This window comes from Sceloporus occidentalis, unplaced genomic scaffold (genome assembly GCF_023333645.1).
Source record: "Sceloporus occidentalis isolate IW3139 unplaced genomic scaffold, rSceOcc1.0.p SCAF_1, whole genome shotgun sequence".
NCBI lineage: Eukaryota > Metazoa > Chordata > Lepidosauria > Squamata > Phrynosomatidae > Sceloporus > Sceloporus occidentalis.
In genome coordinates this window covers 224,547,905-224,571,740 of record NW_028316981.1, presented here as the reverse complement: position 1 = coordinate 224,571,740, position 23,836 = coordinate 224,547,905, and the positions used below count along the sequence as shown (strand labels likewise).

The 23,836-nt window shown below is 43.7% G+C and overlaps 1 protein-coding gene across 5 annotated transcripts in view; it reads right to left on the bottom strand.

Moving 5' to 3' along the window:
- Positions 1-14,189: 14,189 nt before the first annotated feature.
- MAB21L3 (mab-21 like 3) overlaps positions 14,190-23,836 on the bottom strand; it is a 43,200-nt gene continuing 33,553 nt past the window's right edge. For all 5 annotated transcript variants that reach the window (XM_089489243.1, XM_089489222.1, XM_089489229.1 and 2 more), the window contains 3 exons: positions 21,696-21,877; positions 19,409-19,603; positions 14,190-17,310 (listed from right to left, as the gene is read on the bottom strand). In XM_089489243.1, coding sequence (XP_089345369.1) covers positions 17,077-17,310; positions 19,409-19,603; positions 21,696-21,877 — 611 coding nt within the window. In that variant the 3' untranslated portion in view covers positions 14,190-17,076. The remainder of the gene's footprint in view (positions 17,311-19,408; positions 19,604-21,695; positions 21,878-23,836) is intronic.

The following is a 23,836-nucleotide window of genomic DNA, read 5'->3' as shown; positions in this document are numbered from 1 at the left end:
ACTCCATGTAACGGCAATAGTTGTGACATAAAAAGCTAGCAAAATTAAAATTATACCTTTAAATTACAGTCATGTGAACAGCCTAAGTGTATTTACATGTATGTAATTTCATGTGGTTAAAGTGAACGTTTGTTAAAATGTGATATGTAAAATGTAAAATGAGGAGCTTGTTGTTTTTATTGTTGTATACTGTATTAACTTTGCTGTTACCCGCCTCGATCCTCAAAGCGGAAGAGGCGGGATATAAATTATTATTATTATTATTATTATTATTTCGAGAAAATTTTAAAAAGAATAAAACATATTTTTTAATTTTTAACTTAAAAATGAATTTAAAATTTTTAAATTTAAATGTTTAAATTTTTTAAAATGTTCAAAAAATAAAACATATTTTTAAAATTTTAATTAAAAATTAATTAATTAATTTTTTAATTTAAATGTTTAAAAAACCTGGAGCCTCTCCTCTCTCTTCCCACTGAGCCTCACCCCATTCATTCTATCTCTTCAGCATTTTAAAGGGTCTCACCACACTCCATTTCTGCCCAAAGGCAGATGTTTGGGGAGCAGTGGCGTCACCTGGTGTGGTCCGCACCTCCTGCACTCCCTTGCAGCACTTCACTTGCCTTTGCAGCAAGACTTCCCTGACAGTATGCAAAGGGATGCTGGACCTGTGCTGGAGCTGATATTGTTAAAAGCTATGAGAGCTACACCAGGCCCCAGCTATGAGAGCTACACAGGGAATCACATTTCAGGGCTGGAGGAACGCGTGGCTGTGCTGTGATACAGCAACACCTGGCTGTGTTTTTCCCCAAGAGCTTGTGATGCTGCTTTCTGTATGGCTGACTCCTTCTCTCCCTCCCTCTCTCTCTTTCTCTTGTTTCCAAACTTGGCAGGAAGGCAGTGGAACGTGAGCCACACAGGAGGGTATTTGCGTAACAAGCCTGTCCGGCCCACCCCACAGCCGTCATTTTGAAGTGCTGCCCGGGAACAGAACGTGCCGCGGGTAAAGCTGCTTTCTGCCTATGGGCCAGAACATGAAGCTGCTCATGGCAAGCTGGTGCCTTGACATTAGCACAGTGCCACTGGCTTGGCAAACAGAAGGAATGGATCTGCATTCCCTGTGGAGGGGAAGCCGTATCCAGAGAGACAACGCCAGCCGAGCTGCCTCTTGAGTTGTCTTTTTTGCTTCCTCCAAATATCAGCATTCCTCTGAGATTTTGGCTAATGTTATGTAAGGCTGGGGCAGTGTAAAACAAGATCAAAACACAAAGATTTAAGATTCATACATAGGGTTGCCATATTCCAGTCCCTCATACCTGGGCATCCAAATTGCATATTGTGCAAATTATTATAATGATGAATGTTATTAATTTGCATTCTGCTTATGCAAATTCAACACATTAATCATTGCATTTTTTCGACCATTGTTTCTCAACCATAGTACCAGTACCAAGCTAAGAGAGCTTTTTTCTTCTTCCCCCTTTTAGCTGGTGTGAAGAGAGGGAGACTTTCAAGCAGCCCCAGAAAGTTAAAGGATTCCGCCATGCTGCATTCCTCGGAGATTTTGGCTAATGTTATGTAAGGCCGGGGCAGTGTAAAACAAAACATAAAGGTTTAAAACATTCAGAGATAGGGTTGCCATATTCCAGTCCTTCATATCCGGGCATCTAATCTGCATATTGTGCAAATTAATATAATTAGGCTCAAGCCCCCGACACAATCACCACACAACACAAGGCCACCTCTGTTTTCCTCCTTTCCTCTCCCACCTTTGGGGCCTGTTGGGAAAGGGGAGAGGGAATGGAAGAATAAAACGGCAATGCTATGTCTGTGCAGTAGCAATTGGAGCCTACAGGGAAGGATGACAGTCTTCTTTCACACTTTCCTGCTTCATCCCCACTGCCATATCTTAACCTACTCATCATCCTGCAACGAAAGAGAAATCCGGGATTTACTGCTTCAACTGGCCTAGCCGGCTGGGACATTTTTTACTCACTTCAAACCCAGATTTTCCAGGTATTCCAGGACAAATGCCAACCCTATACATAGATGCTCTGCTTCTAATATGTAAACATTATTCTCCTTCCTTTTTTAAACAAAAGGTTGGTAAAATTCAGGTAATTCAGGAAGCTGTTTGGGGTACATCACTGTAAGGGAGTTTATGGGTCAAAACCATTCCTTCTTTCGTGGTGATGTGCACTGCCTCTTATGGAGCATCACTCTGTAAGATATCTGAGACCTTCTTCACATCTTTCCTGCATGTGTGCAGCAACTAGTACTACAATTAAGGAGTTTTGACACCAGTGACTACTGGTATGTTTGGAGATATTTCCTATAGTTAACAACTAAAGGAAATAAACCAAACTTTTATTATAGGAACTCCATTAGAGATAGGAAAGCTCTGTAAAGGTACTCAGTGGTGTCATTAGGGTGAGTGTGCAATAACTCATGGTCTCACCTTTATGGACCAGCCTGAAATCTGTCTCCTGTACTCTTCCTTGGGAGTGATACTGAACCCATGGAGGAGAACTGCTGCATACACATTATGTTTGTAAGAGTCTTCATATTTTGAATGAAAATGGATGGGGAAAGTAATTTGATTTTCCCTTGCAACTACCTGTAAGCAGGCAAAATTAATAATATGTGTGCCAATGTTGAGCACTTCTGTAACCTTTGAAGGAAAAAAAAACAATTCTGGGGGCTCTGGCCATACAATTTTTGTTCAGGTAACCTCAACTTCCCTCTAGGTCATCAATGAAAAATTTGTTCTGGTGTGTGTGTGTGTGTGTGAAGAAAGTGCACATTACCAGTTGCTTTTTTGTACCTTGGGCAAAACTTTGACAAATTACTTAAAAAATAAACCACAGTGACCTTGGTAGTTTTCTAAACCTCTTCAGCAAAACTAAACCCAAGGTGTGCAAAGAGAAGTTAAAACATTTGGCCAGATGTAGGAGCTATTGTGTCTGTGGCCAGCCAGCCAGCTGCTTGCTTTATAAAACTGATGTGGCAGAATCAATTAAAATAACATGTAAAGATACTAGTTTAAAGCAAGTGTTGTTTGCTGGGATGCAGATTGTTGCTACTGTTGTGTGCCTACAAGTTGTTTCCAACTTGCGGCAACCCTAAGGCAAACATATGGAGTTTTCTTGGCAGGTTTCTTGAAAAGGGGTTTGCTATTGCCTTCCCCTGCAGCTGAGAGAGTGTGATTTGCCCAACATCATCCAGTGGGATTATGTGGTTCAGCTGGGATTCAATTAATTTGCTCAGGTCAAATTAAATACCATGGTGTCCCTTATATACAATGGCAAAAGCAAAGTTTGCTTTTTGGAATTTATATTTAAAAAATATTTTCAGAATGTGGATGCTTGAATCTGTGGATAAAAACAATCCATGGATATGGAGGGCTGATAGTAAGTCTAAGAGAGGTTACGATCAGAGGACAAGACATTTGGAGATTTTAGGTCACTGAAAATCTCCTTAGCCCTATCACTGCTGCTCTTTCTAAAACACATTTACATATTTCAACACTGAGTGTTGTTGCATTTCAAACATTCCTGCCAAAGAACACCCAGCAGCATTCAGGTTCAACCCTCATCATGCCCCCAGCAAAGGAAAAACTTACCAAGACTTACTATGTCCATGATCTTGACTTTCTCTTATTGCAAACAAACTGAATGCCCTTCTTTGGTCAACTGTAGGGAAAGCAGCCAAATGGTCTACTGTAGCTGCAACATGTCTATAGCATTCTAGGCCAGTACTTCCCAAGGTGTCCAGCCTTGTGGACCAGCAGTCCACCCCCTCTCCTACACAAGCAAAAGACTTGTAGCACATTTGTTCCATATTATCATACTTCCATAGCTTCCTCACAGTGGATTGGCAGCAATGGCTTGTGGGATGACACCAGTCTGCAGAACATCACTTTGAGTAGTATTGTCCTAGGCCATCATCTAAGAAAGAAGTCATCCTGGAGCAGTCTAACTCCTCTTTCTTTGCAAGGATAAGGCCTATCCCATGTACTTTGGCTCCTGTTCCTTCTGGCTTGCAACTGCTGCCAGGAGACCAGTTGGTCTGGTGATGGAAGTTGTAAATGCTTCCCTGAATTACAGTTATGTTCCAGTTCCTCCAAAGGAGGTTTATTAAATAATCTTCATTGACCTCCATGTTTTTGGACCAATTCTGGTTAGATTCTAATATTGCATGAAGTCTTGCAGTGGCTGGTGGTTTCACAAGTTGGACAGTCCTGGACAAATCTGCTTATTTGGATATTTTCTATCAGGATTCAAGCCTGTTTTGGGGATGGTGATAGCTTTGGTTTCTGGTGGGCCTATTTCAGAAACTAGACAAGGTGAGCACATGCCTGTTAGTGATGTTAGTAACATTCAACCATAACATTCCCTGTGGCCTTGAACCTGTATGCACTTAGTCTGGGACTACAGTGGGCCCTCAGTTTTGCTAGGGTTAGGGGTACATGCCCCCCTGCGAAAGTGAAAGAAAACTCTACAAATAAAAAAATTACTTTTTTTAACCTTAGAGAACACCTCTCTAGGAATCTCTAGGTCCTCCAGCACAACTCTATGGCCAACATCCAGCAGAAGTTGACTATAGAATTGAACTGAAGGACCTAAAAATGCCTAAAGAAGTGTTTTCCTTAAGAATCTCTGGGCCTTAGAGAGAACGTATTAATCAAATCCACAAATAAACAAATTCGCAAAGGTCAAACTTGCTAATGTGGATGGCCAACTGTACATCCTGTAGTGGAGATTGCAGGACTAGCAGTGAGAAGGAGGGTGGGAAGGGAGAAGGAAAAGACAACATTGTACACAAACGCCTTGAATGAATTCATGGCAGAGCTTTTGGACAAACCAGCTCAGATGGCTACTGCTCATGCACATCATGATAGGGTGGGGAAGGCCTTCATCCTACTAGGGCCTTAAATGTAAAGGTAAAAGTAGTCTCTTGACATGAACGTCTAGTCATAACTGACTGTAGGGGACGGTGCTCATCTCCATTACTAAGCTGAAGAGCCAGCGTTGTCCGAGGACTGCTCTGGTGGTCATGTGGCCAGCATTATTGCACAGAACTCTGTTACCTTCCCACCGAAGTGCTACCTATTTATCTACTTACATTTGCATGCTTCCAAACTGCTAGGTTGGCAGAAGCTGGGACTAGTGAGAGGAGCTTGCTTTGTCATACAGCATTTGGGCCTCGAACTGCCAACCTTCCGATCTTCCAGTTGTCAGAACTAGTGTCTTAAATACTAAGCCACCACATCTCCTTCCTAGCTTTCTCTCTCCCACTGTTCATCAACTTTGCTCATTGCTGGCCTATAGCACAGCCTTGTCGCTACACCAAAAGCACACTTTCCTGACCCTGAACAGAGCCTGTCAAATGATCACCATCCCAAATGTGGGAGAGGGAGAGAGTTAGGGCCTTACAGACCACAAATACTCATGTAACATGCAATTAAATGCTCTCTATATCACTCAGCTTTCCCATGTACTCAGTGTTCCTCTGAGAAGAGATCTGGATAGAGGAGCCAAGGCATAGAATCTATCCTTCAGAATAAGAGACAGGGCAGTCACCTTGTTATAAGATTGACACCTGTGAGTTGCCAAGCTGAGAACATTAATCTGGGAGAGGAGAGAGCCAAAACAAACTTCAGCAACTGGAACATGATCCTGCTGTGAGCATGAACTTTGCTCATTACTGGCCCAGAGCACAGCCTCATTGCTACACCAAAAACACACCTTCCTGGCCCAGAATAGAACCTGCCAGATGATCAGCATCACAAGAGTGAGTGTGAGAGAGAGAAAGCTAGGAACGTTCCCAAGATGTGTCAAATCCCAGTCAAGGCAGTGATGGTGCCGAGCACAAAAATGCTGCTCAGATTGGACCCCGAGGCTAAGCCCGCATCCCAAAGATCTTGCCAGGCAGAGACTATATCAATGTTAGACAATAGAGCAGCACCCCAGGCTGTGACCTCCCTTAATAGAAAGACTGCTTCCAGAAAGTGCATCTACTCAGAAGAAAACACTTTTGAGTTCTCTAAATGGATCAGGAAAAGATATTTATTTCCAGATTCTGCCCAACAGTCAGTCTGACTCCTGGCTCTTTCTTGCTAGAAAAGGAACCATACAGGAACCATACAGGTAACCTGCAATGCCTGCATAGCTCCCTGGGAAGAAGACACATGGCTGAAGACAACAATCCCCTCCCGCTCCGCGCCTCCCCCGCAGATGGGAAAGGGGGTTCCAGGTAAGTCCGGGACCCTTGTTTCCAGCCCTATGTGGTTGAGCATTCCCAGAAGGAGGCGTACAGGGACTCCTCCTTGGCCACGAGCCTATGACATTCCTCAGGACTCTTGTTGTTGTGTGCCTTCAAGTTGTTTCTGACTTATGGTGACCCTAAGGTGGACCTATCATGAGGCTTTGACTCTTTCTTATCTTTTATTTTTTCAAATATCTACATGAAGCTGCTCAAGCAGGTCATCTGGAGTTTGAAGACTGGTAGTTAATACTTAAAATTTTCTCTCTTCAACTGATGCCAATAAAGTTGTGCATATCCTCATCCATGGTCTAGATGCAGAGAGAATCAAGATAAGGATGCACAAATTGGGGTTCAATCCAGATACAAGGGAAGTCTTATTAGATAATACACAGGATATGCAACGGGGGCGAGAGGAGGGTTCTTGAGTCCTGTGCTGGTTCTGGAAAGCTGAATGCTAATGGAGGAGTCCTTTGCTCGCTTTGGCTATTCTGTGCTAGCTTTCCCATCTTAGAGAAGAGAGACCAGCCAATTACCTTCAATTACCTCTAACCTATATTATTGAGTATGCACTATACTCTTAAAAGTGATTGGAAACTATGGTTGTTGTTAATTGCCATCAAGTTGACTTTTATTTATGGCAACCTCATAAAAGAGAGACCTCCAAGTCCCCCAGTCATCTACGCCCTGCTCAGGTCTTGCAGACTCACTGTGGCTTCCTTGACTGAGTTTTTCCATCTGAAATGCAGTATGTACAGAGATTTTGTAGCACGGAGACTAACTGAAATAAAGAAGTTGGCAGCATGAGCTTTCACAGTCTACTTCCTCAGATACTTATAGCAGAGTGGATTATAAAATCATGCTGCCAACTTCTTTATTTCAGTTAGTCTCAAAAGTGCTACAAGATTCAAAGACATAGCCATGTCTGTAGAATCAGTAAGTAGAGTCTACATACTGATTCTACAGACACGGCTATGTCTTTGAATTCTACCATCTGGAATGCAGTCTTTCTCTTTTCTTACTGCCTTCTGCCTTTCCAAGCATTATTGTCTTTTCTAGTGAGACATGTCTTTTCATGATGTTACTAGAGTACGAAAATCTCAGTTTAGTCATCTTGGCTTCTAGAGAGAGTTCAGGCTTGATTTGCTTTATGACCCTTGTATTGGTCTTTTTAGCAGTCCTGTGTGTGTGTGTGTGTGTGTGTGTGTGTGTGTATGCTCTTCTGTAGCATCATATTTCAAATGAGTTGATCCTAGGATATAACTTTATATTTCAGGATCTTGTCTAGCTCCTTCATAGCTGCCCTTCCAAGTCCTAGTCTTCTTTTGATGCTGTTGCTTACCAATTTCTTTCATGTGAACCATAGTTTTTCATGACTGATACAATCAAGGCCTTTGCCATAATCTATAAAGCACATTTTCTTTAGAAATTCTTTGATGGTGTCATTATCCAATGTATATAGGCAATATGACCCTAAATGCCTCCTCCTTTCCTGAACCCAGCTTGGACATGTGGCATTGCTTGCTACATGTATGATGAAGTCTTTATTGTAGAATTTTAAGCAGCAGTTTGCTTGCACAGAAAATTAATGTGTTGGTCCTGTGGTTCTGCAATCCCTGGTGTCCCCTTTCTTGAGGATTACAGTGTATATTGAGTGTTTCCAATCTGCGGACCATTATTCTGTTGACAGAGTTTGGTTAGAACTAGAGTAGATTCTGTCTCTGTACAGTTTAAAGCAGCTCTGTTGGTATGTCATTTGTTCCTGGTGCCCAGTAGCTGTAGTCTGGCTTCTCAGCATAACAGTGCTACCAGAGACTATGAGCCTTATCACACGCAGGATTTTGCAGCTTTTTGCAGCTCAGTTCCGGGATGACTGCGGGTCCAACAATGCAAATTCACGCGATAACGTGATGTGTTATCACATGTGATTCCTTTCTATGGGGTTCCTTCCGTGGTGCTTCCACAGTGAATCCATTTTGATGAATTTGGAAAAAAGTGAATTCACAAAATTCGCTTTCAAGCTCACTTCGATTTCACTCTGAATTGGCCTGGTGTGGAATGAAACTTTGCTTCTGCTCTGGTACACCACCGCAACCACCCCCACCCCGGGTTGCAAATTTCCCATGATGTGGTGCTGCAACTTTCTCCCATTTCCTTTTGGTGGTCCTTTCACTTTCAGGGCAACTTTCAGGGCAACTCATTTTTTGGGAATATATATATATGTGTGTGTGTGCATGAATGTGAATATATAGATCTGTCTGTCTGTCTGTCTGTCTGTCTATCTATCTATCTATCTGTCTATCTATCTATCTATCTATGTGTCTGTTGAAATTGCTGAAATGGAAGGGAAAATAAAAAAGGGGGATGAAGAAGACACACAATTACGCAATTACTCGAAACAGGGAACAAGAACTTGAGTCCCTTTTCACCTCGGAAACATACAAGTCACGATGCATTCAGAACCCCAGTGAGCATGCACAAGGTTGCCAATTGGAATCTTTGAATCCGCATGGTATGCACCAGTGTGGTAATACAATGTGCACTCACTCCGCTTTGCTTGAATCCGCATCACGTGACTTGCCTTGGATTTGATTCCCCCTCAGTTCGGAAGGGCAACGGAAGGGCAACCAGGTGTGATAAAACATTCACGTTATAACGTGAATTCGCATAGCTGAACCAGGAGTCACCCCGGATCTGAGCTGCAAAAACCTCAGTGTGATAAACACCATAGCCTCTTACCTCACAGGATTATGCAGTCCCAACATCATGGAAAAAATAGTGCCTTGGTAGGAGTGGCACCATAGTTTACTCTTGCCATTGCTAACTCTAACTGCACCATAACTAAGAGCTTTATCGCATGGGGGTTAAACTGTTCCCCAGCGCGTTCTAACGGGGGCAAGCGGGGGCGTGCACGGAACGCGATGGGCACTGGATGGGGCCCAAAACGCGACTTTATCGCATGGGGGGCCACCGCCGCCGCCGCCGCTGCGCGTCCTCATCGCATCCCAATTCGGTTCCAGAGGACGCCATTTCTGGGGACGCTATGAAACAGTCCCTCTGGAACCGAATTGGGACGCGATGGGAATGCGCAGCGTCGGCATCCCCCCATGCGATAAAGTCGCGTTTTGGGCCCCATCCATGCCCATCGCGTTCCGTGCACGCCCCCGCTCGCCCCTGTTAGAACGCGCTGGGGAACGGTTTAAGCCCCATGTGATAAAGCTCTATATTTATGTGATATGCTATCAAGTATTTCCTTATATAAAGTGAAGCTTAAAGATATTAATTTCAATGTGTGTGTGTGAATTGCCTATGACTTTGACTGTCTGGAAGACCAAAGGCTGGTTCTTGAATATGTCAAATAAAATAAATAATATCAATTAATAACAACAGCAACACTTGACCATGAGAGAGAAAGAAGAATAAGGATGGTACTGATCACTATTCACTCTGCTAGCTTCTTATCTTTAAAGAAGACTGGGCATCGGACATTACTCTGGCTTCAATGACATTACTCTGGCTTCAGTCAAACAAGATACATCTTCCCTTGCCAGTTCTTTAATGTGACTCAAGCCCGGGGTGACCAGAGATTCTCCTTTTCCAGGACACATCCTACATTTCAACCAGAAAGAATTCCAAGATGTCCTCTGTTTTGAGCATGACTAAGAAGCACATTGAGTAACACCACATTTGCTATTTCCCTTCAAGATGTGTCTACTCAGCAAACTGTCCTTGATGTGAAGAGGGGGGTGCGGATATTTTGGAGGTGCCTTCAAAAGTTCTTTTGTCCTGGGAGCAGCAGCAGAGAAGACTCGCACCCAGAGCTCAGGGCACGTTTGTTTCTTGGAGGGGAAAAGGACAGCAAACATGTTAGGCAATGGGCTCTGGAGGACACAATGTAAATATTGAAAGTGGGTTTTCCCCTTAATTTCATCATTATCTACAAATGAAAGGAAAATTTTAAATGATGATTCAGTCAAGGGTTTGTTGATAGTTAGGCCTGTTACAGACTGCCAAAATAAAGCTGCTTGGGGTCTCTTTGGAGGTATGCTATTTAAATGATGCATGGGTCCTAAGAGTCCGGAGGTCGCACCAAAGCCACACTCCATTCCTAAGCACTGAGTGCAGCTTTGGTGCAGCTTCTGGATTCTTCGGATGCATGCATCATTTAAACAGCATACCTCCAAAGAGACCCGAAGCAGCTTTATTTTGGCAGTCTGTAACAGGCCACTATTACCGTTTTAAGTCTTTGTCTTGCTCAGAGTTCTGCAAGTATACTGCAAGCCAACAAGGCATTTTAATAAAGATAAGTTCATCAGAAAAACATGGTTGAGTACTTAATAAATACGGTATATGTGACGTAGCTGTAAATAAATGATATGAAATGAATTTATATTAGTGTTGTAAGCTTTTATTTTGTAATGACCTTCATTTTCCTTGAATGTCCTACATTTTGTGGCGCCTTGTCCTCCTTTGTGGGCATGACATCTGGCCACCCTGTTCAGGCCTTTATTTTTAAGATTTGAAGCCTACCAACAGGCTTCAACAATACAACTAGGCAAAACACTACAACAAGATATCTTTATTTAAATAGAGGGGACATTTGAAAAAGACTGGTTGAAAAAGTTGCTTTAAGTATAAAAGTTGATACAAAGGAAAAGTCACCTTGGTAATTTTATATTGAAAGGCATAGTAGAAGTAGTATTTCAATTTAATAATAAATAAAAACGTGACTATTGAACAGTAGACGGCATCTCCAGATCATACCTATAAGTAGAAAGAACAGTAGCAAAAAAAAGAGAGGAAGGATTCATTCCCAGAAATATATACCAGTCTCTTTGTTAGATGTGGTTTATTTATTACGGAAATTTTTTGACTTAACTTATCTAGAACAATAAATGCTCTGACATGTTTGCTTAAGAAGAGAGTATCTGAGATTGCCAAACTGAAGAATGTGCCAGTCAAAGACATTAGTGATCTACAAAGGCAAACAGGTGTGGACAAGATGTTCCGGCACGAGACTGCTGTCTGTTGCCACTATAGCTAAGAGTAAATGGAGAAACCAGGCTTTGACAAGAGGTCACCCACTCTTGTCATCTATGCCTTAGTTGCTGAAGAACAGATCCCTGCCAAAGAATTGCCAGAGCACTGGAACTTTGAAACTCATTCAGGAAAATTACTGAACAAGCATCTCTGTTTTTGATAGACTAGCTGAGAGTTTTTCTTGTCCTTGAAGGCAAAATTTTGCATGGAAAATGTGTGCCTTCAAGTCATTTCCTACATATGGCAACCCTAGCATGGCATAGTGGTTTGAGGGTTGGACACCAACTCTGGAGACCAGGGTTCGATTCCCAGCTCAGCCATAAAACCCACCGGGTGACCTTGGGCAAGTCACACTCTCTCAGCCTTGAGTAGCAATGGTATATCTCCTCTGCACAAATCTTGCCAAAGAAAAACCCATGATAAGTTCACCTTAAGGTCGCTATAAGTTAGAAATGACCTGAAGGCACACAACAGCAACAACAAGACAAATCTATCATGGGATTTTCTTGGCAGGTTTTGTTCAGAGGAGGTGTTCCATTGCCTTCCTCTGAGGCTGAGAGTGTATGGCTTGCCCAAGGTCACCCAGTGGATTTCATGACCGAGCTGGGAATCGAACCCTGCTCTCCAGAGTCATTCAAACCACTATGCCCTGCTGGCAGTTAGTGAAAGGAAAAGTAATGGCTGAATGCCTTGCACATTTTTGAGCAATGGATGTGTTAGTGGTGTGGTTGTTATTGTCATTATGATTAGATTTATGGCAGCCATGAAACCCACTGGGTGACCTTGAGCAAGCCACACTCTCTCAGCCTCAGGGGAAGGCAATGTATGACTCTGAGCACCCAATGGCCAACATAAAAACACACTCTTAAAATTACAAAAAGTTCTTATCCATTGAACCATGAAATAAAAGGAAGAGGCCACGTGGATTTACCACTACTCACTGTCACATTGCATTCATGATCTTAAAACCACTTGATTCTCTGTAGAACAGGAGTAGCTGTCATGAAACAGTAGTAGAATTGGAGAGTGTGGGTCCACAGGAAAGAATTTCTTTCCATGTAAATTCAGAATCCTCACTCCACTTTATAGTTATGATTTTTAGCAGTTCATGTGCCTCAGTTTGCTTCTGTATGATGCATTGTTGGAGATTTTTAAAAACTCTTCCAACTTGCCTCTGCTTCTGCCAACCCCATCTTCTCCATACCACTGTCATCAAAGCCTGTACCTTGATGGCAAGTGAGGCCCCACTGTACAATAACATCTAAAATCTATAAAACAGTGATACTTTGATTCAGCCAGCCAAAACATACTGAGGTTGAAATGTAATGGTAGAAAAAGGGCAGTGATTAATGTCATGAATTTGCATAATCAGAATGTAAATTATGGTAATAACATGCATAATTATAATAATTTACATGATATGCCAATGAGATGTCTGATTAAGACAAGCTGGAATTTGGCAACCCTATATATGCTTCCCTATGCTGAGTTCTTGCAGTTTTGCCTCTGCTCTGGACAGTGTGCCTGAGTGACAATGGAAAGGGAACCTACAGAGAGCCCCACTTTCCCTAGTCCAGGACTGAGAAGATGTCATGGAGAGACAGCCATGATTAGGATTGCAACCCTGGCCCCACTGTCGAACAAACATGTTGCAGTCTGCAGGAATGACTTGAACAAAGAACTGCATCCCTTAAATCTGTTACCAGTCATGGTTTTTGCAATGTCTTTTTCAGCTGTGGAGCTGTGATTCTATTGTTTTAGGTCTGAAGCAGTAAAACTGACATTTCAGTGTTGTTCAAGTTTAAAAAGTGAACCAAAGCACCAAAAATGTGGCAAGGCTACCATCAACTGGTGGGAGGGAGGCATAACAACGCTCTACCGGTCAGCAGGGTGCCAGGCTCTTGCTGAACTGTTCTCTTGGTAAAGTATATGTTCCAGTAAAAATCTACAGGAGGAATGCCAGAACAAAAATTTGGAAATGAGTCACTTTGGAATTGCCAGGTCTGAAAAATGACAATCACTTGTGGTAGAATTAAGAGATGAAGCCATGTTAGTCTGGAATATCAGTATGCAAAGGGATCTTGCAGCACCTTTGTAAATCGTAGACTCCTGGAATTTGAAGGGACTCCAAGGGCCATCCAGTCCAACAGCTTTCTGCCATGCGGGAATACACAATCAGAGCACCCCTGACAGATATCCATCGAGCCTCTGTTTGAAAACCTCCCAAGGAGGAGATGCCACCACTCTCTGAAAAAAGCAGCATCTTCCACTGCCAAACAGCTGTTACTGTCAGGAAGTTCTTCTTAATGTTAAGGTGGAAGCAGAAAACAAGCTTGCTCCATCTTTCACATGACATTCTTTCCCATATTTAAACATGGCTATCATGCCCCCTCTCGTAACATTCTCTTCTCCAGGGTAAACATACCCAGCTCCCTAAGTCTCCTCAAAGGGCTTTATGGTTTCCAGACCCATCACTGTTTTGGTCATCCTCTTCCGAACATGTTCCAGCTTATCCATTGCCTTCTTGAATTGTGGTACCCAGAACGTTTCCTTCTCCAGTTCATGGAGGCTCAAAAACTGGAAGAATTCCTGTTCATTTTTGCAGCCTTTTATCTAGGATTTCAAGACAACTCTTTATGGCCTGTTACAGACTGCCAAAATAAACCTGCTTCGTGTCTCTTTGGAGATATGCTATTTAAATGATGCATGGGTCCTAAGAGTCCGGAGGTCGTGCCAAAGCTACACTCCATTCCTAAGCACTGGAGTGCAGCTTTGGTGCAGCTTCTGGATTCTTAGGGTGCATGCATTATTTAAACAGCATACCTCCAAAGAGACCCGAAGCAGCTTTATTTTGGAAGTCTGTAACAGGCCTATGTGTCTATATATGTATGTATTCAAGTCGCCTGCCAACCTATGACAACCCCATGAATTTCAAAGTGTTTTCTTAGAGAAGGAATACTCAGAGGTGGTTTTGCCAGTTCCTTCCTATGAAACATAGCCTATAGGACATAGAATTCCTTGGTTGTCTCCCATCCAAGTCAAGGTTGACCCTCCTTAGCTTCCAAGATCAGACAGGATCTGGTGCCTTTTAGGGTTTTTATGTATTACTGATACAATATTAGTGATACTGATACTGAGATGTTGGAGAAACCAAAAACAAGGAAAAGATATTACTTTTAAGCATCTATGGTCTTTCATGTCAGTGTATTCTAGAACCTGGAAGGTTGCAAATAATCACAAAGACTACATTTCTTTCTCTGACTAAAGTAGTTGAAATATTAAAGCGAAAAGTTTCTGCTTCTAACTTCTTCAGAAACAGCTGAAGTTAGAAGCCAGAATGAGTCCCTAGAAGACTTAATAACATTTCTGACATTAGCCATCCTGGCAAATAAGTATACAGTACAGGAAGGAAAATCACAACAAAGGATCATGAGAATTGTAGTTTGTTTCTAACAGGGGGAATCCCATGGCCAAACTGGAATAGCATTTCATACTAACACAAATGTGAATTGACTACAAATTTGCAGTGGAACAGGATTTATATATCCAATAGTTTTCCAAATTTAGTATTCCTGGGTTGTCTCACGATTACGTTTGGATTGCTTTTCGTTTGCATGTGGCATCGTTTGAAATTCTTTTACGAAATTATGTGAAATACCTTGGATGACCCCGGATTAACCTTTTGTTAACCTTCCAATTTTCCCTGTGTGATAAAGTCCTCTGATTTCTGTTGCTTGTTAGAAATGGAGGAACGCCACTGTTGGGCACCACCATGAGCAAGACAAGTTCAGGTGCAGACGAGTGGGCATCAAGTGCCAGGACAGTCCTGATCATGGCTGTCTCTTCATGACATCTTCACTTCCTCAGAATGGGGAAAGTGGGGCTCTCTGTGGCTTCCCTTTCCATTGTCACTCAGGCACACTATCCAGAGCAGAGGCAAAACTGCAAGAACTCAGCAGAAGCATACATAGGGTTGCCAAATTTCATCCCATCTTAATTGGATATCTAATTGGCACAGAGCGGCCTTTGACACCCTTTGCCTCCTTCCATCCCTCGGCCATTCAGTGCCATCATCCTCACTCCAACCAGTTGTCACTCAACATCGATAAGGAAAGAGGTAACTAGAGTCACAGGAGTACATTCTGTCTGGGATGCCATCATTTAAGATGGTACTGAGGGATTTCAGTGCAGGCAGAGACCATTCTCCTTATCGCCCATGTGAGGACTAGAGACAAAGAGCAATAAAAAACAGGTAATTAGATTTCAACTTCATTAGCAAAAGAAAAGTAATTTGTCTTGAAATCAAGATATTTCTTAACTTGTGACTCTAACGTCATTGCCATTTTTCTTATGTATGATTTTTAACATCTTTGCCTGATGAAGAAGCTAGTGAAACTTTGAAAGCTTGCTTAATGCATTTTATGCTTTGGAGCTGGCCCAATAAAGGCATCACTGCTGTGGATTTTGTATTTTGTTGTGTATTGTGAGATGAATGAGTACTGGCAAAATGGCTATGAGAAAAGGGGGAAACAGGAAAGGGAAAAAGAGGGGGAAAGCCATTATTTAATAGTGCAGCTAACTGGAATAAAAAAACCCCACTTTATTCTAGTATGAGTTGTATTATTTTATTCACTTCTTCCCAAATATATCTTTAAAATTAGAATAAAGATTCATTTATTTGTGCTGTGCACCAGCGGAAGAAAGTTCTTCAGGTATCTGACAAATAACAACTGGATATTAAGGTCTGAAAATTCAATATGGTACAGAAAAATAAGCAGCCTGCCCTGAGTCCTTGTCAGCAAAGACCTTTTTTGAACTCCATTGCAAAAGTATGTGTGGTAGCAGAAAGGAGCAACAGTAAATATGGGAAGCTTGGTCCATACATACACTTTCCAATTTAGGCTGAAATCCTGAGAGTTTCATGCACTTTTCAGAAATGGATTGAACCTCTTGAACAATGCTCTTCCTGAAGACACAAAGCCAAATAATACATGCCACTGACTCCCTGACAGGCTCATAAATTGCAGGAGTTTGGAAAACCATCAGGATTGACATGGAACCAGGAGAATGCATTCCCCAATGCATTTCTTAGAGCACTGCTTTCCTGTACTGTTCCTTGGGCATACAATCCAACATGTTGTCTTGTTTCTGAAAAATGTGTGTGAGAAGTAACTGTGGGAGGGGGAAAAGAAATCCTGCCAAACTACACACTAAGAGGAGCAAATAGAAAACAGAAATGAAGAAAAAATACAATCTTAGCAATGAGAGTCTGGAATATTTGGTACGTAAAGGTACAAACTTTTAAATGGTCTCCACATGTGCCTAATGTTAGATGGTTCTCTTCAGATACTTCCAAAGTTTTAACACAATGAAACGTGTGTATTAATCCCCCCCAAACTCCATGTAGCAGGTGGGGAGAAGCAAGCTAAGCCACCAGAACACTACAGTTGCTCTTGTTTGCTCCAACTATAACAACACTGCTTTTGAGTCTGCAATCCATAAAACTTGTAAAACGGAAATCACAGCGGGCAGTACACTACCCACTCTCCATTAACCAGCATGTCCTCTTTCTCTCCTTTGGCATTTGGAAAAGCCTGGCTCCAAAGTAAAAAGATGTGCCTTAAGCAGACTAATAGTGAGAAGTTGGAACTCAAAACCGCCTTGCTTCCACATTTGCCTCTATGCTCACTACTTATCACCTGAAGAAGGATAACCACACGGGAATGAAAGAATAGGACCAAGTCTGGCTCAGAAGCCTGTTCTCCACCCTTCTCAGTCTAAGGGAAGCACAGGGTTCTCCAAGAAGACAGACAGCTTGCCAGCCACCGTATCCAGGTCATTTGTATTGGCGTACTTGAGCAGATTTGTGTCCTTGATGAAGTAATGCTTCAGGAAATGCTGGCTCACACATTTGTGTAACTTCTGGACCATCCGTAGGAAGCCTGTGCGGAAACAGCACCAGTCTTTGGAGTGAGGGTACTTCTCACAGGTCCAAAAAAGCACCATCTGCAAAAAGCATGCAAAGAAGTCACAACTGAGGCACAGTGGTTTTGTTTCAACAGCACAGGAAGTCTTTTAAGCCATCAGCGGCTTTCGATACCATAGACCATGGTATCCTTCTGGAGCGCCTGGCAGAGGTGGGAATCGGGGGCACTGCGCTCCAGTGGTTCCGTTCCTACCTCTCCGGGAGGTTCCAGATGGTGCAGCTGGGAGACGTGTGCTCCGATAAGAGGGCCCTTATATCTGGGGTCCCTCAAGGAGCCATTCTGTCTCCCATGCTATTTAACATTTACATGAAACCGCTGGGAGAGATCATCTGGAGACATGGGGCGCGGGGTTATCAGTACGCTGATGACACCCAAATAGTCTTCTCTATGTCTCCGACTGATGCAGTGACTGGGGATGGCATCTCTCCTCTCGTGGCCTGTCTGGAGTCGGTAATGGGCTGGATGAGGGAAAACAGACTCAGCTTGAATCCAGAGAAAACGGAAGTGCTCGTGATAGGTTCTCCTGGCCCAGGGATGGCGGTGGTTCCACCTGTCCTGAACAGGGTCACGCTTCCCGTGAAGGACTCAGTACGCAGTCTGGGGGTGCTCCTTGACTCGTCGCTCCACCTTACATCTCAGGTGGATGCGACGGTCAGGAGCACCTGCTATCAGCTTCGGCTGATACGCCAGCTGCGTCCCTACCTGAGCCGGGGGGACCTTGAAACGGTAGTACATGCTCTGGTAACCTCTCGACTGGATTTCTGCAATGCGCTCTACATGGGGCAACCCTTGTACCATACCCGGAAGCTGCAACTGGTGCAGAATATGGCGGCGAGGCTGGTCACTAACACATCTAGGGCCAGCCATATAACACCGGTCTTAAAAGACCTTCACTGGCTGCCCATTCGCTTCCGGGCGCAATACAAGGTGTTGGTTATAACCTATAAAGCCCTAAATGGCTTGGGCCCAGGGTACTTAGAGGACCGCCTCTCTCCGTACAATCCGCCCCGCACACTCAGATCAACAGGGCAGCATCTATTAGTAGTTCCAGAGGTCAGATTAGCTAACACCTCTAAAAGGGCCTTTTCCATCATGGCCCCCACCCTCTGGAACTCACTGCCCACTGAGCTCCGCTTGGCCACCTCCTTGGCCCATTTTAAGAAGGGGATAAAAACATTCCTCTTCAAGCAGGCATACCCCTGACTCCTCCCTTTTGAATGCCCTTCTCCCCCCCCCTTTTGTCCTCCTACTAGCAGCATTGAAGACCTGGCAGGAGTTTTATTTTAATTGCACTGTTGTTTGTGGTTTTTGTTTTATTATCTCATGTATTTTATGTATTGTATTTGCACTGTTGTAAACCGCCCTGATGCTTCGAAGGGCGGTATATAAATAAATTTATTATTATTATTTATTATCAGTCCCAACCATGTGGTAAAATGTTTTCTCTTAATGAAGCTTTCCTATGGAGTTACACTGTGCAAAAACACTTTTTGTGGCACACATTGTTGCTTTCTGATGGGATGAAGTTATATAGAAGGTATATAGTACTGAAAAGTAAACCATATTACAAGCTGTTGTTTCCTCCTGCTGATGCTACTGTTGACTTGTTGATTTCCTCCTCATGCCACATCAAACAACAACACAACTTTTGTGACTAGACAGTTTTTGTACTGAGCTGCTGTGGGACATGTTCAAAATAAATAAATAAATAAATAAAAAAACATGGGCCTTTGCTTTGGACCCCCTAAACTTGCTGATCTTCAGCCCTGGTTCCACTCTACGATGGATTTCACATCAAGAATCCACCTTGATGCAGAAACCTTGATGCAGAAACCAAAAAAAACCAAAAGACATACAAAGCAGTTAACCTGGGTATCCTCAAGCAGCCTTCCTGTCCAGGGTTTGTGAGGACAGAAGCTCTAACCTGCATTGCCCTCTCTCACTTATAACTTCTTATGATGCAAACCACTTACTTAGGGCCAAGAACAAAGGGTCAAAAGGGTTACTTTTTAAAAGTATTATAGGGTGTGCAACTTGTTTTCTTGCTGCTTTAAGCACCATGGGGGTGGGGAGATGAACACATGAAAAGCAGATAGGCTGTTATTTCTTACACGCACCTGTAGGTGAAAGGACGTGAGGACTGGCTTGTTTCCCGAACACCAATAATCTTCCTTCATCTGCCTCATGACTCGGAAGCACATCATACGGCAACCACCATCCTCATCAATTCCCTCCATCAGTATGCGCTGAGCGCGTGAAAAACTCAGATCCCAGTGGTAATTGGAAGAGGCCAAGAGATCAAAGCCAAACGACTGCAGAAAAAATGTAAAAGGTTGGGCAGGGAAGGATGGGGAGAGGAGGAAGAGTATGGTACCAGAGTATGGCACCAGTGCTTGGACATTTGACCAGCCTCTCAGTAGTACTACCTTTGTGTTTATTCTTTTAATCCACTAATTTAAATTCATTCCACTCCAGTGGTCAGGGTTGGATGCTAAAACACTGAAAATTATTTTAATACCCAAAAAGTGCAATTAAAATATGCTTAATTGTTATTGTTGTTGTTGTGTGCCTTCAAATAGTTTCTGACTTATGGTGACCCTAAAGTGAACCTATCTGGAGTTCTCTGGGATTGAAAGGATGTGAGTTGCCCATGGTCAGTCAGTGCGTTTCTATGGGTAGGCGGGGAATCCAACCTCAATCTCCAAAGTTCTAGTCCTACACTCAAACCACAATGCCAGGTTTAGTTATGCTACATTATAAGTAATTTCTACATGTTTCACTCATCCACATTACAGGACCGCTACAGAATATGTTCATGGCTGGACTTTGGTGAGCCTTCCATGGAAGCAAGCTCCACACATCTCTGGAAAACTATATCTCCCTATATGAACCTGCTAGAATTTTAAGATCTTTGAGGCTTTCTCTTGGTTCACAGGAACAGTGAGGACACAGAAGAGAGCTTTCTCAGTGACTGCTCCCAGGTTGTGGAATTCTTTGCCATGGGATGTACAGTTGGCTCCTTCTTGTTTTCCTTCCATTGGAAGGCAAAGACCTTTGTATTTGGGCAGGCCTTTGACTCTTAATTTATGTGACACAAGAGGCTTTTAAATGCAATGTGCTGTTCTTTTATCTTTTTAATTGTATTTTCATCTGTTTTAACTTTATGTTTTAATAAAATTGTATGTTTAATTTTTTTAAGTAGCAGGGTTTTAAAGCTTTACTTTGTTTTAGTTTGTTGTAGGCTACCTTGATGAGTCCTAAATACCATAAAGGCACCAGATCCCATCAATCTTGGAAGCTAAGCAGAGTCAGTTCTGGTTAGTACCTGGATGGAAGACTGCCAATGAATACCAGGTGCTGTAGGCTATATTTTAGAGGAAGGAGCTGACAAAACTACCTCTGAATATCCATTCATTAATAAAACCCTATGAAACTCATGGATTTACCAAAACTCTATGAAACTCATGGAGTTGACAGGCGACTTGAAGACACACACACAACTGACTTGGGTCCTATATTAGAAGAGAGGTGGTGTGTGGGTGTATGTCTATACACACACATACACATATACATACATTGTGTTCACCAGTGTATATACTGGTGAATACGGGGATGTTGTTGTTGTGTGCCTTCAAGTCATTTCTGACTTATGGCGACCCTAAGGTAAACCTATTATGGGGTTTTCTTGGTAAGATTTGTTCAGAGGAGGTTTGCCTTTGCTGTCCTCTGAGGTTGAGAGAATGTGACTTGCCCAAGGTTGCCCAGTGGGTTTACATGACTGAGCTGGGATTTGAACCCTGGTTTCCAGAGTCATAGTCCAATGCTCAAACAACTACATCAGGAATATACTGGAATAGAGGACAGATTTTAGCAGCTGCAAAGGAAAATATGCAAGATGGTTCTGCCTCAACACCTATAGGTTATATGGAATAAGAGATTGACTATCTTCAAAACCTAAGAGCAGCTTATGAGAATGGTTCCCTTCCGCATTTTTAAGAAGTTGCCATCTGCCATGTCTACCTAAATATAAGGGTTTGTACTTCAAGAGATGTTTTGCAAATCTCCATTACTAATGTGCTTGGTTCCGCACCCTCCCATCTTTCTTCTTCTGTGCATGGAAGAAATTAGTGAGAAAGATACAGCACAGAGAGTAGAAAAGGTGGTGATGCATGTCTTATTGAGCCTTTACTAACAACTTCCACAAGACTCCTCACCCTCTCCCAATAGATTAACATAGCTAACCTTAAAATACCTAACATGGAAGTTATTCATGTATGACCCCTTATGCCCAAATTCAGTGTCCCCTTATGGCTTAAACTTCCTAGCTGAGTCCCCCTACATGCCCCTTCTGGCAATATTAGGCTGTGAATTAAGTTTAAAGGATCTGAGTACCCTTCCTGATACCTTAACACACTGCACTTTTTCCTGGCAAGGCCAGCGCCTGAAGCATCGGGGCCACTTGATTTTTCGAGGCCAACAGGTTGGGATCTCAATAGTTGGAGCCAGTTCAACCTCCACCTGGTAATCAGATGTCTCGACAGCAACACGAACCACCGAGCTGAAGCCTTCTAAAATGCTAATTTTGTCTGGAAGAGAGACAAAGTAAGAGAATATTGTCAGTGGTGGCTGGCCTAGGACACAAACAAAGCAAATTAAAGAACTAACTGGATCTTAATGGGTTGAATTAAAAAAATCATAGAATTAGAAGAGACCACAAGGTCCATCCAGTCCAACTCCCTGCCATGCAAGAACTCTCAATCAAAGCATCCCCTCTGACAGATGGCCATCCAGCCCCTGTTTAAAGACATTTAAGGAAGGAGACTCCACTACACTCCGAGGGAGTTTGTTCCACTGTTGAACAGCCCTTACTGTCAGGAAGCTCCTCCTAATGTTGAGGTGGAAATCTCTTTTCCTGTAGCTTGCATCCATTGTTCCTGGTCCTGTTCTCTGGAGCAGCAGAAAATAAGCTTGCTCCCTTCTCAATATGACATCCTTTCAAATATTTAAGCAGGGCTATCATATCACCTCTTCACCTTCTCTTTTCCAGGCTAAACATCCCCAGCTCCCTAAGTCGTTCCTCATAGGGCCGTGATGGCGAACCCGTGGCACGCGTGCCATGTGTGGCACGCGGCGTGATTTTGCCAGGCACGGGGGGTGAGGGAGAAGGCAGAACGGGCATGTGCCGGTTCCACTTCCTCCCTGCCATTTTTGGGCCTCCTGCTGTCTCTGAGACAGCGGGAAGCCAGAAAATGGCGCCTGGGAGGAGGAGACAGAGGCGCGTGCATGTCTGCCTCCTCCTCCCAGCCCTCTTCCCTCCTGGCTTCCCTTCGCTCCGCACAAAAGGGCTCCATGGAGCCTTTTCGCGCGGAGCGAAGGCTGAGGAGGAGGCGGCTGGGACGCGTGCCCAGCTGCCTCCTCCTCCTCCTGGTGAGCCAAGGCTGAGGAGGAGGCGGCTGGGACACGTGCCCAGCCACCTCCTCCTCCTCCCGGCTTGCCTTGGCTCGCCGGGAAAGGGCTCCGCGGGGCCCTTTCCCGGTGAGCGAAGGCCAAGGAGGAGGCGGCTGGGCACGCGTCCCTACAGAAAGCCCTTTTGTCCCAGCCGCCTCCTCCTCCTCCCGGCTTGCCTTCGCTCACCAGGAAAGGGCTCCATGGAGCCCTTTCCTGGCGAATGAAGGAAGGGCGAGGGCCCTTTTGCCGGCCTCTGACGGCACCAGGAGGGACCCTCTGGAGGACAGCGCGCCATTCTCCACGGCCCTTTTGCCAGCCTCTGACGGCCCCAGGAGGGACCCTCAGGGGCCGGCAAACGCCAGGGGAGGAGCCAGAAGCCCCTCCCTCTGAAAAGGGGGTGGGAGCCCCACCCCCTGGAGGGCGGGAGCCCTGCCCCAGCACCCAGCCCCATCCTGGGGGTAGAAGCCCCGCCCCAGCACGCGACCTTAAAAAGGTTTGCCATCACTGTCATAGGGCATGGTTTGGTCCTACTTTCGTGATGCTTTCCTCCCATCTCTAGTAATGACTTCAAAGGGAATGGGAATCATGGCTCTGTATGAAGACATTCTGGGGGATCTGCAGACCAAAAGACAAGTCAGGATAATCATCTCAAGAGTTATGCAGCCTAGAACAGCATTGCAACATAAGAGGGCCACCTCTGATTACATGCCTTACAAACTGGAGGCCCTTAATTGACACATGAAAGGGCGGAGTATTCAAGAGCCCATAATGTCAGGTATGTGATCTTCAGCCTAAGAGTGCTTCTGCACTGTGGACATAATGCAGTTTGACACCACTTTAATTGCCCTGGCTCTATTCTACAGAATTATGAGATTTATAGATTTGTGAGGCATCAGCACTTTTTGGCAGAGAAGACCCTGTAAAACTACAAATCCCAGGATTTCATAGGCTGGAGTTACAGCACTTTAAAGTGGTGTAAACTGCATTATTTCTCCATTGCAGATGCACCTCAAGTCCTCTTTTACATGAAGCAGTGCTGATCGTTTGATGCTGCTGCTGCACTACATCCAAGTCAATAGACAGCTGTCACCTGCAGC